This window comes from Gopherus flavomarginatus, chromosome 12 (assembly GCF_025201925.1).
Source record: "Gopherus flavomarginatus isolate rGopFla2 chromosome 12, rGopFla2.mat.asm, whole genome shotgun sequence".
Taxonomy (NCBI): domain Eukaryota; kingdom Metazoa; phylum Chordata; order Testudines; family Testudinidae; genus Gopherus; species Gopherus flavomarginatus.
The window spans coordinates 25,301,079-25,319,584 of NC_066628.1; the positions used below are offsets into that span (position 1 = coordinate 25,301,079).

Genomic DNA, 18,506 nt, shown 5'->3' on the forward strand with positions numbered 1-18,506 from the left:
GCCTGTTTAAGCTGAGATAAGGGAACTTTACAGGGTGGACCCCTTCCTGCACTCCCTTCTCCTGTGGGAGAGTTGCTGGATTGAAGCCTGTTTGACAATGGCTTTGTTATATTGAAATTCTTTAGATATGTGAGGTTCACACAAAACTGAAAGTGATTCTAAATTATTTGGGTGACATTCACAAGGGGGAAATAGCCAAACACATCCAACATTTAGGTGAGACAGGCATTCACGAGACCCCTACTCAGCTCCTGCCTAACCCCTCAGGCACATATATTCCCTAAGCACCTAGGTCTCTACCATTAAAGTGCCCAAGGTGCCTACACTTTGACAGCTGGGCCTGCACTCAGCCACCTGAGTTCTGACATTGCCCAAGCAGGTTGGCACTGAGTACATGCCCAATCCCCAGCAGGGTTCATAAACTAGGTGCACCCCTGCCTAACCTGACTTTGGGGGCTGATCCAGCAGATGTGCTCAGATGAGGTGCCACCCTTATATGTCGTTAAAGTTTAGCACTTGCTTAAATACCCTGCTGAACTGGGACCTTGGGATCAGGGACTGTTGAACCCAAGTATGTCAGCTTTCAAGTTTGAAATGTCTTTTTGTTTCCAAGTTTTAGCTAATTAGACTGAAAAGTGCTTGAGGCCAAATAGAAAGGTGTGAGAGAATCCACAGGGTATAGTCAAATTTCCAAAATGTTAGAGTATGCAAAGAAATTCTGCTCCTACACACTCAGCAATCCATGAAAGGACTCCAGCTCCCTCCATGTCCCTGGCCAGCCCTGTCCCTGTTTTTTTTCTTTTTACTGAAACAGACACAAACCAAGAAGCAGAATATTGCTTCTTGAGAACAACTCCTGCTGGCCAAGATAGACAAGCAGATTCTGAAGATCCAGAATGAAAATAAATCACTAAACTCTCTGAAGAGATTTCCTGTCTCAGGGAGCTGATCAGGGAGCTAGAGGGGAAGTATCAGAAGCCACTGAGTAAATTTCTGCAGATGAGACTGTGTTAGAAACATCCCAGATCTCAAAACAGGGAGAGGACAGCTTCTAAATTGTGGACACTGGAGTCCAGCAGTCAGATATCGCAGTGTAACTCAGTGTAGGCATGCCTGAAATGTGAATGGCTATTGATCTTTGAAGGGTTACAGACAGATATTGGAGATGGAAATACCCAATTCAGTGAGGCTTTTTCCACCATATTAGCAAAATCCTTTACAGGATTCCCATGTGTGTGAATGTCAGGTGGGACTGAGATTCCTTTACTTCATTTCATCCAGTTTTGCACATCATTGTCTCTTGCCCTCATTTTTCATCCATTTATTTTTCTGTCTCCCCCTAACTTTCCTTTATTCCCTATCACAGATCATTCCAACTTGTGTTCCCAGGTCTCTTCCCTGAGTTTATCCCTTCCCCTTGTATTTCCCCCTTAGTTTTTCCCTTCTCAGGATTCCTTTGTTTTCACTCTTCTTATCAGTTTCCCACCACCATACTCCTTTTCCCAGGCTTCTCTGTTTACTTTTGTTTTACTTCATTATTGCCTGGGTTTTTTTCCTCTCCTTTCTTCTCTCCCCAAAATACCATGCAGCCAACCAACCTTTAGTATCTAAAACTGAAGATTTTATTACGGAAGAAAAGAAAAGAAAAGAAAAGAAAAATGTTATTAAAGAAGTCAGCTACATACGTTAGACTTCAGAGTCCATAAATCAGATTCTTAGTAGTGAGTTTGCTGGCTATTAAAGTCCCTCTGTAACATGTCCACAGCTTGGATGGGTCATTCAGTCCCCGGGCCAGCTTTGTTCAACATCTTTATTAATTATCTGAATGATGTGATGGATTGCACACTCAGCAAGTTCGCAGATGAAACTAAGCTGGGGGGAGATGTAGATATGTTGGAGGGTAGGGATAGGGTCCAGAGATAAACTGGAAGATTGGGCTAAAAGAAAACTGATGAGGTTCAACAAGGACAAGTATAGAGTCCTGTACTTAGGAAGGAATAATCCCATGCACCCTACAGGCTGGGGACCGACTGGCTAAGCAGCACTTTTGCAGAAAAGGACCTTGGGATTACAGTGGATGAGAAGCTAGATATGAGTCAGCAGTGTGCCCTTGTACAACTGACTGTTCTTGATGGGCCTTTGAACAGGCTAGATAATGCTGATTCAAATCTGTCTAGGGGTGTCACCCAGAAACACAGCACAAGTTTGAAATACAGATATAGCACATATTTGTAATTCACAGGACATTGATGATACAAACATATAAACAAGATTATCACACTTGGCAAATGATAACATTTTCATTGATATGGCATATCTGGTAAGATTCATTTTACATTTATAACTCTGGTATCAATAATATCATAAAGCATTGTTGCAGACACAGCAGTGCCAGAGGCAAGCAACAGTGGTTCGTTGCCTAGAGTGCTTAAGCGCCAATAAACACACTAGGGTGGAGAAGCAAACAACCAAATTTATTTGAGCTCAAATAAGGTGCCAGGGAGAAATAACAATCTCAGATCCTGCACACAGCACACAGGCAGGGCAGGAATATTTATACCCTTCTTCTTGTATTCCTCTTCTGATGCTGACTAGCTGATCTTTCACTCCCCTGTACTTTCCCATCCAGCTGCAGTATCCTTTCTCAGTCAATCTTTTGACTTCCCCCTTCCTCCCCCCTCTCCGCTGCTGAGACATGTACACAGTATCTTAAAACGGCCTTGAGCGGGCTTTAGCCGAGCTTCAGTGTGTTATAGCAGAGGACAGGCTGTTACAACCAAAACTAACTGCTAACACTACATTTTTGCAGCTATTAGTACATTAAGTTACACTAGGTTACACAAAGTGTTTAACATGGAGGAACACTGGTTCATTGAGGCCTACAACAGGAGGGCTTCATTGACACTTGTGGTCTATCACCTTTCCGAGTTATCTAGGGTTATGCCAGAGTGACACCAACAGCATCACAACATTCTTCCGCCCCCGCCCCACCTCCCAGCAGCTCCTCTTCAACATAGCATCCCTTCCCTGATGGCCTGGATGTCACACTCGCCAGTCTCTGGGTCTCCATCTCCCAGGCTCCCTGCTGGTACAGAGCCTCTAGCTTCTCTCCAAACCTCCCATATCCCAATTAATTAGTTTGGTTTCCCTGCCGCCCCCCACATCTGCCTGTCCCCCAGCCCAACTGGTAATTACATCCCCAGACCCCAGAGCACTTCTGTCCCTGACCCTCCATCAGTTCACATCTGGACCTCAGGGTCCACCTGCTCCTCCGGCTGCTCCAGGAGTTCCTTCAATCTCTACCCTTTCCCATTCCTCGGGCTGCTGGGAGGGAGGGGGCAGGAGTGTCATACAGATGAGGTATTGGTGGTTGGGGACAGGTGTTCTCCAGGGTCAAAGAGATGAGCTGGGGGTAGGTAGATGAGAGTCCTCCATGATCACAGCCACTAGGATGACTTAGCCTAGAGAAGCCCATTTTTTATTCTCAGTGGGCTGTTCCCATCATGCCTCAGTGCCACTGTCTGACCTCCTGCGCCACAGAAGACAGTGACAAACAGGCTGAAAAATTCATTGGCTTCTCTACCTCAATCACCCCCTGCTCTCTATGGTCTGACGGGTCAGACACCCCACGGAGCCTCCATGGGTAGAAAGTCTGCAGGAAGCCAGGACACTGCCAGGGTCATAGAAAAAAGGAAGTGTGAGGCTACAGAGGCTAAATTTCACATTCCCCTGGGTATATCTCCTCCCCTCCCCCCGACCTCAGGGACTAAGTCTGAGCTGGGATCCTCCCACCCAGAACCAGGGTCGGATTTTCTCCCCAGGGACCAAGGCCAGTGGGAAAGTGAACAGTGGGCTCTCGTCACCAGCATCGAAAAATGTCACCTGCCCCCGTTCACAGTCTAGACAAACCCGGATCCTCCTGGGGTCCCAGCACATAGGCAGAGGGGTGCGAGGGGAAGTGAGAGCCTGGAACTGATCCCAGCACCGCTCCACAGCCCAGATCCCCTGCTCAGAGTTAGGGCTGATCCCTCCCTTCCTCTTCACTGACTCTCTGGCTACACCCACAGCCCAGGATCCCCTGTTACCCACCTCCACCCCCCAGCAATGTCTCCCTGAGGTGAATCCCTCACACCCCAGCACACAAATCTCAGTGTCAAATCTCTCAGGATTGTGGGGCAGATCCTGTCGTGTGTCTTCCCATCTCACACTTTTCCGATCCTCAGACAGGATGAGCTGGGGATGAGCCGTGTCTGGATCCAGAGTCACATTCACTGGGGAGAGAGAGAATCAGAGCATTAGGGGCAAAGCTCAGCCAGGGGGGAGGCTGGGACCTTTTCTCACACTCCGCAGCAGCCCTGTTCTGGTTGGGACAGTCCTGGATCTCAGGGAGCTGCCTCTGCCCTAGGCACCTGAGACTGAGCAGAGATGTCACTGCAATTCCTCAGCCTTGGCAATGGGAGCCACTTTTGCATCTTCTTATTTGGCCAGCGAGTAGTGGATCACAAAATGTTACAGGGGGTTCTCAGGAAAAAATTCCCTAATGGCAGAGAGAGCTGTCCACAGGGATCCAGGGCAGCATGGGGCCAGCAGCCCAGAGCATTGGGGACTTCTAAGAGCTAAGCAGATCACAGCAAGCACATTTATCATACTGAGATTTAAACGTCAAGACTCCTTATGTGAAATAGAAAGGGCGGTGAATATTTTTTGCTGTTTTTAAAATTAAATAGGCTGCCAGTGTTGTTTTTAAATTATTATGAAGAACAAATTTAAGCTTTGTTGTAATGTGCATTGTTTGCCTGGACTGCTCAAGACCTGAAGGTTTGTGTAGGAGGAACTCTTTGAGTTGGCTTCTTAAATACCTTCATGCTGTTTCACATCTGATACTCCTTGATGTAACGTAAGAGCCAGAAGCACCAGTATGGGGGGTGGACAAGGGTCACATGCTGCCCTCGCTTTGGTGTGCCCCGCACGCGGGTCCCTCCTCTTTTTTTCTGACAGCCCCTGTGGGCCCCCACTTTTCTGGCAATGACCTCCAGGTCCTGGGGTGCGTGGAGGATTTGCCCCTGCACCCCTTTTTTCTACTGACGCCTCTGATAAGAGCCTTGTCTTATAACAGGCTTAATCAAAAGTGATACAAGCTACAAAAGTAGATCTTGGAAGAGTGTTGCCATTTTCATAATGTAATAAAAATACTGTAATGATAAATAATAATAGATAAATAGTGTGTAATAAGCATGTCATACAAACAATTTTTAATTTCTAAGATCATTGCTTTTATAATTTATGCTGAGGTGAGAGAGAAAATCCCTGGAAATATTCATTTTTAGGAGGGGGTTCACGAGGCTTGATATTTCAGTAAAAGGGGTTTATGGGTTGTTAAAGTTTGGGAACCCTGCTATAGAGGCTGCAGCTCCCTGTTCTGTAGCTGGGGCTGCTTCATTCCCTGTGGCAGAGACACAGCAAAGAAGGCACAAAAAGCTTTGAATTAGAAGGGTCCAAAGATGCAGGTGCCAGCTTTGAACCCCAAAGGGAAGCTCCCTCCCAAAATTACATCCTCCACTCCCAGGCCACAGAGCAGAGATGAAGATGCAGCACTGAGGAAGAGCCAATGCTCCAGGCCAGTGAGCAGGAGGTGACATTGGGTGGGGCAGCCCCTTCCCCAAACCAGAGAGAAGGGAGGGCTGCAGGTGGCAGCACTAGAGAGACACCATCTCCCCAACCCACAAAGCAGCTCCAGAGCCCACCCCTGTCCAAAGGAAAGGTAGGATGCTGGAGAAGAGTCAGGGGCAGAGTCTCCCCCTAGGTGAAAGGGAGAGGATGTGACAGCCATGAGGAGAGAGATCTCTCCACTGATTAGCCTGGATTGAATATTGGAAAGGCTTGTCAATACAAATACAAATTCTCAGATCACAATTAAGGGTTTCTGGAGCTGCACAGAGAGAATGTGTCTGGTTACTGGTGTTGGGGAGAGTTGTTTTCAGGGGAATTTTCTGTTAATTGAAGAAAAATCTCCCCCAGGGCTCACTCTTGGTGTGTGATCCCAGAGATCTCTCCTTTCCATGCTCTAGTTCACGTGGCAAAGAGTCTGGAGGAGAAAAGGGTCACAGATATTAGAGCACATGGTCTCTGATTTACAACACCAACCCAGGGAGCTGCTTCTCTGCCCCGAGTGCCTGAGCCCAAGCAAAGACGCCCTGGCAGTTCCTCTCACTGGCTGCTGGGAGCTGCTGTGGGGCTGCAGAAACTGCCTCTCTCCTCCTTTCCCAGTTGCATCTCCCTGCTGGGGCTGCTTCCCTGAGGGTTAGAGAGGAAGGTCTGAACCTGAAGTTGCAGGGAGGAGAGTGGGAGGAGGGAGGCAACAGAGATAAACCCAGGGGTAGCTGCACACTGAGCCCATTCTCCCTGGCCTGGGAGAAGAAAAGAGGGTGGGGCATTGGGGAAGAACCACTGAAGACCAGATAGGAGTAACCAGGAGGTGGCATTGGGAGGAGTAGCCCCTTCCCCAGACCAGAGAGAAGGGAGGAGGTGGCAGCCTCAGAGGGGGACTATATCTCTAACACAGGAAGAAGGAACCAGCTTAAATGGGAGATCTAAGCCCAGCCCAGCTGAAGAGAAAGGTGGAATGCTGGTGAAGAGCAATGGGAGAGAGCCCCTCACATGGGGAATGCAGAGGAATGTGGCAACCCTCTCCAGGGCTGGATGAACTTTTGTGGGTCCAGCGCCAAATGTATTTGTGGATTCCCAATGGGGAAATAGAGCGTGTGATGAGGAGCAGTCCGCAGAGCGAGGGACCGGCTGGGGGCAATGCAGCGCAGCGGGAGTGGCCCCACTCAGCCCAGCACAAGGGCACTGTTTACAAACCCACAGCTGCTAGATGCACACTGGCCCATCCAGCCCTGCGCTGCCAGCATGCCCCTTCCACAGTGCCCCCCTGCCCAGTGCCCTGCCCTTATGCCCAGGGGTGGCTCCAGGCCCCAGCACGCCAAGCACGTGCTTGGGGCGGCAAGTCGCGGGGGTTCTCTGCTGGTGCTCTGCTGCGGGGGGTACTCTGCTGCTCCTTCGGTGGCTTGCCTGCGGAGGGTCCGCTGGTCTCGCAGCTTCAGCGGACCCTCCACAAGCATGCCTGCGGGACGTCCACCGAAGCTGTGGGACTAGTGGACCCTCCACAGGCAAGCCGCCAAAGGCAGTCTGCCTGCCATGCTTGGGGCAGCAAAAAGCCTAGAGCCGCTCCAGCTTATGCCCAGCACCCCCTCACCCAGAGACCTCCCCCACAGATCCCTATGCCAAATGCCCCAAGACCTGCTATGCCCAGCACTCCTTGCCCAGAGACTTCTCCTGCTGACCTCCCACCACAAATGCACAGTACCCTGCACACCATACCTGCTACCCAGATCCCTCACCCACAGATCCCCTAGAATAATAGAATATCAGGGTTGGAAGGGACCTCAGGAGATCATCTAGTCCAACTCCCTGCTCAAAGTAGGACCAATCCCCACTAAATCATCCCAGCCAGGGCTTTGTCAAGCCTGACCTTAAAAACCGCTAAGGAAAGAGATTCCACCACCTCCTCAGGTAACCCATTCCAGTGCTTCACCACCCTCCTAGTGAAAAAGTTTTTCCTAATATCCAACCTAAACCTCCCCCACTGCAACTTGAGACCACTACTCCTTGTTCTGTCATCTGGCACCACTGAGAACAGTCTAGCTCCATCCTCTTTGGAACCCCCTTTCAGGTAGTTGAAAGCAGCTATCAAATCCCCCCTCATTCTTCTCTTCTGCCGACTAAATAATCCCAGGTCCCTCAGTCTCTCCTCATAAGTCATGTGCTCCAGCCCCCTAATCATTTTTTTGGCCCTCTGCTGGACTCTTTCCGATTCATCTACATCCTTCTTTTAGTGTGGGGCCCAAAACTAGACACAGTACTTCAGATGAGGCTTCACCAATGCTGAATAGAGGGGAATGATCACGTCCCTTGATCCGTTGGCAATGCTCCTAATTATACAATGCTCCCTACTGTCCAGCACCTCCTTCACAGTCCCACCATCACAGCTGTACAGTACCCCATATTCCTGATCGAATTGTGCATCAAATTCTTTGCATAATATTTTAAAATTCTGCATTTTTTTTTACGATAAATAAATGTGGAAGCTCCACCATGGCAGTGGGAAGCACAAGCCACTGGCTGCATGGAGGCGGGAGAATACCCTGCAGCCTCCCCCGCCCTCCGGGACATGGACTTGGCAGTGAGGCTGAACCCGACCCTGACACAGCACAAGGGCCATTCCTGCCACAGAAACACCCTGGGGCCCTGCCCCTTTTGCCACAGGCACACCAGATGTGGGCAGGGAGACTCAGTCTGGCAGCAGGATCCAAGTGCAGAGGGGCTCAATGTGAGGCATCCAGATGGGAGTAAGAGAGTTCAGTGTGGGGCAGTCTGGGTGCAGGCAGCTCAGTGGGACAGCTCAGTGATTCCAGGTGCAGGGGCAATGGGAGTCTGCAGGGGGGACCAAGTGAAAGTGGTTGGAGCTCAGCAGGGGTGAAGGGTCCGGGTGCAGCGGTGGTGGGGTTCATTTGTGTGGGGATCTAAGTGTAGGTGGTTACGGCTCGTCGGGGTGGTACAGATGCAGAGGAGGTGGGTCTTGTCAGGGTGAGGGTTCGATGGGCCTGCTTAACATGGGAGCCCCAGCTACTGCCAAGGGGATCTGCATGCTGGGCCCCCACTTCCCCTATGCCCTTCTCTTCCCCATCTCATGTCCCTTCCCCACTGCTCCATCTCCTCCCCATCTCACCCCCTTCCTTCCCCCTACCTCTTCCCCCTGCCCCCACTTCCCCACCCCCTCCTGTGTCTCATCCCATGCCCCTTCCCCACTGCTCCATCCCCTCCCCGTCCCACCCCTTCCTTCCCCACTGCCTCTTTCACCCTGCCCCCGCTTCCTCTATCCTCTTCTCTTCCCCATCCCATGCCCCTTCCCCACTGCTCCATCCTGTCCCCAGGCTTGGGGGCCAGGTGGAAACTGCACCCCAGCACGAGCCAGTGGAGTGGGCTGGGGCTGGGTCGTTCCACTTCGTGCCACCCAGTGATTGCAGGGTGGGTCCAACCCCACACTCATGGGGTGGTGGGAAGTAGAGTGACCTGGCCCGAACCTGCTCCGCTTGGCTCCTGGACTTTGTGGGAGGGAGGAACTGCTCCCCCGCACTCATTGGCAGTGCGGAACGGGCTGGGGCTGGGTCGCTCCACTTCCCGCCACCTAGTGAGTGCAGGGCGGGCCCGACCCCTGCTGCAGTCCCTGGGGGAAGGAGCGGAGTAGGGGTGGGGCTGGAGTGGGCAGGGGTGGGAAAAGGTGGGGCGGGGGTGTGGCAGGGGCAGTATTCCTGGCCAGCTCAGCTGGCCAGGGGATCAGGATGGCTGGGGCCCCTTCTGACTCTGGGCCTGGCACCATGGCACCCTTGGTGCCATGGTAAACCCAGTACTGACCACCTCATCTGAATATTTCAAAGGCACATGGACATGTATGGAAATACCAGGGTGAACATTAATCACGTTCATTGGCCAGTGAGAGTGTTTCTGATCATCGATGGGTGCACAGACGCAGTGCTAATGTTGCTGTCAGGATTGTTTGTTTGACTCCGTCTTGGGATCTCCTCAGTATTTCATGTTTGTGTTTTTAATGTTTATGGTTGTGTGTCATGGTCAGTGCTGGTTTGGTTTGTGCCTTTAGCTATTTGTTTATAAAACTGTTCTCATAACATTTTTTCTTTTTAAATTAAAGTTTGTTAAGTTTAGCTACAAGTTCATGTTTTCACAGGATTTTTCTCTTCATTGAATGGTAATCTCCAAAATCTCACCTAGTCTGTATGATCCCAGGGATTTCCCTCTTCTTGTCTCTACTTCAGAGGGCAGCACATCTGGAGCGGGAAAGGATAAAAGAGATGAGATTTCATGCTGTAATAGTTATAGCGACATCCCCACTCTTAACGGTCATATCTCTGTTTTAATTATCAAAGAGAAACAGTTTGAGACAGAGACACCCCCAGATCTGTCTTTAAAAAGCTAATCTGAAACATTCTATTTTCTTTTTCATTCAGCCATCTCAAATCAACAGAACCAACATCCAATTAAGTTCAAAGCCACCCAAGGAGATATGATGTAGAAGACAGATTTCCTTTTCCCTCATCCTTCAGACCCCAGTTGGGTTGTGTCTCATTCTCTTTTTGCATTTTGTCATAAATTAGACAGATCTTCCAAAGGTTTTAGCATGAATGTATGTTTACAAAATTGATCTGTTTGAGATCTGGAATGCTGAGACTTTTCAAGGCCCTAATCCTGCATTGTAAGCTTTTTGTGTCTGTTTTCTCTGTATCTGTACAGAGCTCAGCAAAGTGGGGCTCTCGTCCTTCATAGACTGAAATACAAACAACAAAATTATTTACAGATGTGGAAATTGAGGCAGGGAGAAGATTGGCTCAATGGGCCTGATTCACCCTGCACTGTTAAGAGACAGAAGGGAAGCAATTTGTGGGTCTCCTATTCTTGGCTTCAGGGGCTAGCGCAGACCTTAGGATAGGCTACAGAAATCCTGAGGTCTAGCTACAGTTGCTCCCCTGTTTCACTGGCCCTTATATGGATTTGACAGGAGCAGAATATCAGAGGCACATATTTACCCTGGCCACACCCCTCTATCCCTACTCCACCTCTCTCTCCTCTGCCCTACCCTCTACAACTCCACTTTCCTTGCTCTCCCAGGAACACTCCTCCTGCCTGTGTAACCTACACCTGCTTGGTGTGGTGCTCTGTCTCCCTCTAGTGGCACCTAGACCATCTAGAGCAGTGGTCCCCAACCTTTTCGTCTTGCAGGCGCCAGACAAAGGACCACTGCAGCGGTGGAGCACCCGCCGAAATGTCACCAAAATTTGGCCACATTTCGGCGGGGACGCCTCTCGATGATGCAGCTTGCCGTCAACAAACAACGTCATCGAGAGGTGTCCCCGCCATAATTCGGGAGCGACGCCTCTCGATGACATCACTTGTCGACGGCAAGCGGCGTCATCGAGAGGCGTCCCCGCTGAAATTTGGCAGCATTTCGGAGGGTGCTCTCCCGGGGGCCAGGACACAGACACATTAAGATGCCCCTGGGGGTGCCATGGCACCCGCGGGCACCACGTTGGGCACCACTGATCTAGAGATTGGTGAATCTGCTACATACATGTGGCTTTTAGCTCATCCAATAGAGGCTCATACACTCAGCTTCAGAAATCTCAGGTTTGATCCTGACGACCAGGGTCTGTCAACATTATACCTGCAGCTGCTGTGGAGTAGGCACAAGAGGCTCCTGTGCAGGAGGAATTCTCCAAGGTGTGCACCTTCCCTACAGCCCCTTTGTCCCTCATGACCTGCCAGAGCACGATGACAGACTGGGTCCACATTTCAAAAATGCCTTTAATTTAGGGTCTAAATTTTGGGTGCCGACCTTCAGCCACTTGGAGTCTGGTTCTCAGTGACATTGGGCACCTGCATTTTGTACTGACTCCAGCTGCAGCTGTGGATGCTAAACAGCACTGGAGCAAATGCCCTGAAGTTCTGTAGTTGGGAGAGAGAAACTGAGGTATCCTAAATTTTGCTGTATTTTTACATTAATGATTGTATCAAAGCTAATAGAGTGAATCAATGTGAGAAATCCTCATGCCTGGGCTTCTGCGATGACATCTGAATAGTTTGTCTACTTTCCACTTTTTCTTACATGGATACATAACCTAATTATGACCAAAGGGTCAGAGCCCATCTCCTCCCACAGCCTCAGAGATACACTCTCATTTCTCCTCCTAGATCCCTTCTTGGTACCTTTGAATTTCCTCAGAGTCTCCATTACAGCAATATTTTTCTGGGCAAAATCATTTAGTCTCTTTTCCAGCTCAGGAGAAATCTCCACTGGCTGCTGGAACTTCCCCTTCTCACACCTGCAGAGAGAAAGAATTTCACATGATTACATTTCATTTACTAACTCAGTATAATTCCTTGCTATGGGAAGTTGCTGCTCTAAGATGCCTGGAATTAAAATTCCCCCACTTCCCCCAGCCTCAGAGCAGGTGCAGAACAGGCCATGGCAGTACAACATTCCCCCCAAAGGCCCCATTCATATTCTTCAACTGTGGCCTGGACAGAGCAGATCTGAGAATAAAAGAGGAATCAAGTTTTGATGGCCAGTTCTCTCCTTGGTCTCCATGCACTAATACTGGTATGTTCCCATCTCTCTTGCATGTATAGTGTTTTGGGATCTTTCTTCAGGAACTAGACTGAGACCTCAGTTCCTCCCAAACCAGCTCATTCCACACAGGTCTCCAAAGAGTCCTCAGGTGGTAAAGAGACTATTGATCACTGCTAACCAGTGCATGATTTTACCCAGTGCCCAGGGGTGAAAGAACCATATTCCATCCCCAGAATCCTGAGGCAGCCTGTCCCCCAATGATGTAGCATCTCTAGAAAATATTTCAGATACATTTTTCCCACAGAATAGATCATTCTAGAGGCTTGTATAACAGGATTTGAACCTCAGGATTAAATTCATCAGAGAGATTTGTATCCAAATGTGACCCTGCACCACACATTTTGCTGTAGAGCCCTGGGGAGATGTGGTGTCCGAGCCCTTTCCCAACATCGTAAAGCACAAGGGGGAGTGATTGAGAACCACATACCTGCTCAAGGTGCTTTTGAAATCCTAGAGGGGAGAGAGATAGAAAAACAATCTCAGTACCACCACATTCTGGGGAAGCCAGAGAAGGGATTTTGCAGATATGGGGAAAACAGGCAGTGCCCTCTATTATGTCACCTCTAACATAAATGAGTCTGTAAGTCTTCAAAGAGCAACAATAATTCACATTTCAGGAATGCACACACTGAGTTACACTGTGATCTCTGACAGCTGGACTCCTGTGCCCATGATTCAGGAGCTGTCCTGTCCCTTTGCACAGATCTGGGATTTTTCTAACTCAGTCTCACCTGCAGGAATTCACTTGCTGGCTTCTGACACTTCCTCTCCAGTTCACTTATCAGCTCACTGAGACGGGAAATCTGCTCAGAGAATTTAGTGATATTTTCATTCTGTATCTTCCCAATCTCCTTGTCCAGCTTCTCCAGCTGGGCCAGCAGGAGTCGCTCTTGTTCCTCCAGGAACTGCCGCAGTTGCTGAAATTCAGACACAAGCTTTTGCCTCTCGGTTTGCGTCTGTATCTGTTTAAAAAGAAAAGGAAAGGGCAGGCAAGGGACATAGTCTAGGATACTTTCACAGATTGCTGAGCATGCAGGAGAGTGTTTTTTTTGCAAACTCTAAGACATCTGATACTTGACTGTTCCCGGGGGTTTCTAGGGAGACTATTTTCTAACACCTTCCTATATGGCCCTGATATCTCTTAATGGGATGTTTCCATGACATTGTCAGAACACTGTGTTATCAGAGGCCTGTGCCTATCATGATCCAGAGCAGCAGAAGGCAGAACTCGGCACTCCATTGACAGATATGTTAGGGAGAAAAAAGAATTAAACAATGTGAGAAATGACTGCAGACCTGGGCAGACAACTCTGCATGACACATAATCAGTTCACGTTGGAGGGAGTTTTGTGAAAGCAACAAGGGCTAGAAATTAACTCATTAATTGGGATGGGAACTTAGATTTTGCAGAATATGATGTTGCCCTGCTCAAGAGAGAGGGTTTCTCAGGCCCTGTCTATGTATGTCTGCGCACAGACATGAATCAAACACAGCAATCTGTGATCATGAAGAAACAGAAAGAAGCCCACATGCCCCGAGGCCACAAAGGAATCCGTCTCCAAACAGAGCTCCCACTGCAAGTCCCTGCAGGTTAATAACAATGGGCACTGTAGCAGAGTGGATCTTTGCTCCTGCCCTGAAGGGGTTAAAAACAGCCCGGAAAAGGGGCTGGGGCTGGAGAAAGCAGCCCTTTTAGGCTGGGTTGATTGGGGAAGTGGCTGCAGCTGAGGGCCACGACCCAAACTGAGCAACAGGGCCTAATAAGAAGGCCAGGGAAGCCAAGGGCAGACAGTCTCTCTCTAGCTGTAGAGGGAGATGGGCCTGGCTGCTAAAGACAAAGTACCTGAGGGGAGCAGGGCTGAGGAGTGGGGGAGCTCTAGCCTAGAAAGCCCCAGGCTGAGGCCTAGCATTAGGCTAAAAGGTACTGGAGGTTGCAGAGCGCAGCCCAGGGGTAGGCTAGGGCAGCAGGTCCAAACCCTTTTGCCTATGATGAGTGGCTGTTGCTGCAGTCTGCCCCAGGGTGTGGGGCTAGACAATGACTGGCAGTAGCCTACACTGAGGCAAAGTGGGGATAGAGTGTGGGGGGTTCCCAGGGAGGGGAAACCCCTAAGGAAAAGGGGCTGATGCCAGGGGGGCACTGGGGTCCAGGGAGGGATGTGGGGCCTGTAGCAGGAAACAGGGCAGATCACTGGCCTGCAGAGGGTGCTCCTGGGTTGAAGAGCTAATTCCTGAGGATGACCAGCAGGAGGTGCCGTGGGGGTGAGTCATGCCCGGTTACAGGCACCTACCAAATACTCCTGGAATTTCTCCTCTCCAGTCACTTTAAATCCCAGGAGCTTTTCTCTCTCTTTCCTTAGTGTCTTCAAATGGGCCTGGATCTCTTCCTGAAGAAACAGAAATGATATGGCTGTTTATATTTTGAGAGCTGAGAGTGTTTGCAGAGGGGTGGGTCAAGTTGTTTTTCCACCAGAGATGCTGTAGGTGATTGTTGGCCCTACTAGATATGTGACAGTAGGAACACAAAGGAAAAGAAACTAATTGAGACTGGGAGTGTTTAATATTCAGTCTTTGGAATTATTTGTCCTCTCTTCCCCTTGAGTTAAAGCAGGAAACTGGAGTCACATGGTGGTGAATCAATAAACCCATTTTTGAGATGGTTTAATTTACAAAGTGGTAAAAATCCCAGAAGGCATCAGGGCTAGAAATATGGGCTGGGATTCTCAAAGGAGCCCAACTCCCATTGAACTTCAGCCCTGAACTTCTGGGGATGGCTCTGGCTGGACAGAGCTGGTCTAAGCACTAGCACAAACTGCATTAGCCATGCTGATTTGTGTTAGGAATAGTTGGGGTTTGACTAAGTGTGGTCCTAAACATTCTCATTTGTAATGCCTTCTGGGTAGCTAGCCTGCAAAGCAAAGTGCCCAGAAGCAGTGGATTTTGGGAGATTCCAAATGGCTTCATGGTGGGACTAATGGAACCACCTTGGTTGGTCTTCCCACAAACACAATGAAACAGGTCAGTACCACCCAGTCATCAGTTCTGCTGAAATTCAGTCTAATCCCAATGGTATTTGGCATGGACCTATGCTATCTGGAGCTCTTTTGTGTATGGATTCAAGGTCCATGCTGTATTTAACTCAGTGAACCCCACTAGTGTAGGCTGGCACCAGGGTTTTACCACTCAGGGAACAGGAATTCAGAATCCCAGTGGGAAACCTCAGTATCCTGATGAACTTGGGACCTTTCTCAAGGGTTCTTTTCTGGCTGTTCTTAATTACAGCTTAGTGGTTAGGGCACTGGTCTGGAACTTAGGAGATGTGGGGTATCTTCCTGGGTCTGCTGCTGGTGACCCTGGACAAGTCACTGCTCATCTCTGTGCTTCTGTTTCCCCTTCCCACCCTTTGCCTGTCTTGTCTATTTAGTCTGAAAACTCCTCAGGGAAACCTGCACTGTTTTGTGATGCCAGATCTCTTTTGAGATCTGTAGTGGATACTGTGATGCAAATAATATTAACAGTAATAAATATTGTGATGCTGTGACACTGAGCCTACAAGGGTTAAACAACCAGCAGGCTCAATGACCCAGATTCAACCTTTAAAGAGATACAGAAATGGTAATCAGGGCCATTTCTTGTGGATAGTTATCAAAGTCATGTTAATAGACCAGAATGTTTGAAATGCAAGTCTGTATTGTTAGAGAATTAAAAGTAAATACTAACTATATTTGTCTGTGCTTGCATTTATCTGTTAGAAGCTTCACAATATGATTTTATTAGCTGGTGGATATGAAACTTCTTTTCCTGTCTGTTACTATGATCTATTGAGTCAGAGATCAAAGGGATGGGACCTCAGGGTGAAGTGCAGGCAGGACCATGGCCCAAGCATCTGCGCTCCCAAAGGCAGCAGATCAGCAGCTGTCTGGGAAGGCTTAGACTCCCCTGGCCTATTATACCCACCACCCATGCATTTAGATGAAAATTAGGTGTAATAACATCATTGTCTTTATTTCTCTTTAAAGTTTGTAGCAAACTATCTTTGAATAGTTAATAGCCTTATGCTAATCAATGCAACTAATTACCTGTGCATGCATACATAGGAAAAGGGAGGTTTTACGTCAAAGGACAATGCACATCACTTATTCTTCACCCAAGGAATCCATGCTGGGTTAACTGCTATCAAGAGGCTATGGTAGCCTGCCAGAGATCTATAAAAAAACTCTAAGGCCCCAATCCTTTCATCTCAAGTCTTCTTGGACTTTACCATGGAAGCTTTGAGTTGCAAGACTGAGCTACAGCTACAGCCTGGATTACCCTGGAAGAATTTAAATGCTCTACACAGGAATTGCCCATTGAACTAAACCTTTGGGACTGATTCTGAAAGAACTTCTTATAAGTCAACAGCTCACCACTTCTACTATGAAACTGACCTAGGAACATCTGTATGTATAATGATCTTTAATCACAACACTCTTGTCTCTTTTCTTTTTCAATTAGTCTTAGATTAGTTAATAAGAATTGGCTATAAGCGTGTATTTGGGTAAGATCTGAAATATTCATTGACCTAGTGGGTGATGTCTGATCCCTTGCGACTGGTAGAAGCTTCTTACACAATGAATAAAATCTTCAGTGATCCTCATCATATTTGACTTGAGTGTCTGGGTGGGAGCCTAAGGCTGGATTGCTTTAAGGGAACTGTATTTTTGGCTTCTGGGTAACCAGTAAGATATTGTAGAAGCTGTTTTGTTGCTGGATTGGTAAATCTAATTATTAGAAATAACCACTAGTTTTGAGAATCATCTGCCCCATTCTTTGCAGTTTGGCCTGATTAAGCAATCTCAGTGAGGTTCCTCCAACAACCACAGTCACAGATACAAATCAGTAATAACAACAGCTTGTAACATCCCATTCTCCACTCTGAAGGCAACTCTCTCACATAGTTTGCAGCTCATGTGATTTTAAACCTCACTGGTCATTTAACAGTTTCAGTTGGGCTGTAAGATTCTTTATCTCACCAGTGGGAACTGGTTTCAAAATTGCTTCAAAGCTTCCCAGAGATCTGTGATCTTTAATGCCTTTGTTTTTGCCTCTTTTGCCACTTTGCCTGTACATTTCTTTTCATATAATTTTTCATACACTGAAGGCTTTACAGAGCTGAATGATGCAGTTACATCAATAGCTGTGATAGAGAAAAATTAAATGTGACCTCCAAGTTGTGATGAAATTAACCAGTAATTAAAATTTTATTAGAATGAATTAGACTGGACAGTGATCACCTACCTTGTACTCCTGGGCAGCCTCCTCTATGGGAACCACAGTGTGAGCTTTGTGTGTCCGGGATCTGTCACACACCAAACAGATGGGGGTTTGATCCTCTTCACAGAACAGTTTGAGAGGCTCCTGGTGTTCCACACACATTCTCTCCCCTCCTGCATCCTTCATTACCTGTAAATTCAGTTGTTTGACTATTTTTAGGACATTTGCCAACTGCCTGTTCGGCCTGAGGTTTCTCTGTTGCACAGTTTCTCTGCACTGGGGGCAGGAAGCAGCTGTACCGGATCCCTCCCAGCACTGGACAATGCAGGCTCGACAAAAATTGTGTCCGCAGTCTATAATCACTGGGTCTTTAAAATCCCCCAGACAGATGGGACAAGTAGCTTCATACTGGAGACTTCCCATGAGGTTCTCTGAAGCCATGGCTCTCTCTTGACAGTGTAACATGGTTGGTTTCACTTTTATGAGCTCAGAAATATGCCTCCCCTGCAACAACTGGGTGTTTCCCTTCCTGGAACTGACTCATGCTGTTTGCTGAGCTGGAAAGCCAGTTATTGACGTTCCAGCCTTTGAGGCTTTTGTGAAAAATGTACCAATAAGGTTCTGATCCTGCAACCAACCCCTCTGCTGATGGGTCTCTGGAGTTTTACTTGGGCATTAGTGCCTAGCTGGGATGCTGAACTTGCAGGAGAAGGGTTTGTTTATCTAAGGAGTGATACTAAAGCTGGAATCAGTGTTTCACAGGCCTGATTTTCATTTACACTAAGGCCTGGTCTACTTTTGAAAATTAGGTTGTCATAACTACATCACTCAGGGGTGTGGAAAATGGTGTAGTTAAGCCAATCTAAGTCCTCATGTAGACATTACTAGGTTGAGGGAAGAATTTTCCCCATCAACCTCATAGAACTATAGAATATCAGGGTTGGAAGGTAACTCAGGAGGTTATCTAGTCCAACACCCTGCTCAAAGCAGGACC

General features: G+C 48.2%; 2 protein-coding genes across 5 annotated transcripts in view; one reads left to right on the plus strand and one right to left on the minus strand.

The window, feature by feature from the left end:
• The window catches only part of LOC127032443 (zinc finger protein OZF-like), a 605,001-nt gene that overhangs the window by 388,387 nt on the left and 198,108 nt on the right, over nt 1-18,506 (plus strand). The gene's annotated exons all lie outside the window — the stretch shown is intronic.
• Nucleotides 1,593-18,039, minus strand: LOC127032456 (zinc finger protein RFP-like). Of its 3 annotated transcripts, none has more exons than XM_050919742.1 (8): nt 17,537-18,037; nt 14,551-14,646; nt 12,994-13,224; nt 12,690-12,712; nt 11,839-11,954; nt 9,846-9,905; nt 4,090-4,271; nt 1,593-1,613 (listed from the first exon to the last, which is right to left on the minus strand). In XM_050919742.1, the coding sequence occupies exons 1-8, from the start codon at nt 17,975-17,977 to the stop codon at nt 1,608-1,610; spliced, it is 1,155 nt and encodes a 384-aa protein (XP_050775699.1). In that variant the 5' UTR covers nt 17,978-18,037; the 3' UTR covers nt 1,593-1,607. The 3 variants fall into 3 exon arrangements, with proteins under 3 accessions (XP_050775699.1, XP_050775698.1, XP_050775697.1); XM_050919741.1 differs by lacking the exon at nt 1,593-1,613 and adding an exon at nt 2,968-3,670 and having other exon boundaries at nt 17,537-18,038; XM_050919740.1 differs by lacking the exon at nt 1,593-1,613 and having other exon boundaries at nt 3,579-4,271; nt 17,537-18,039.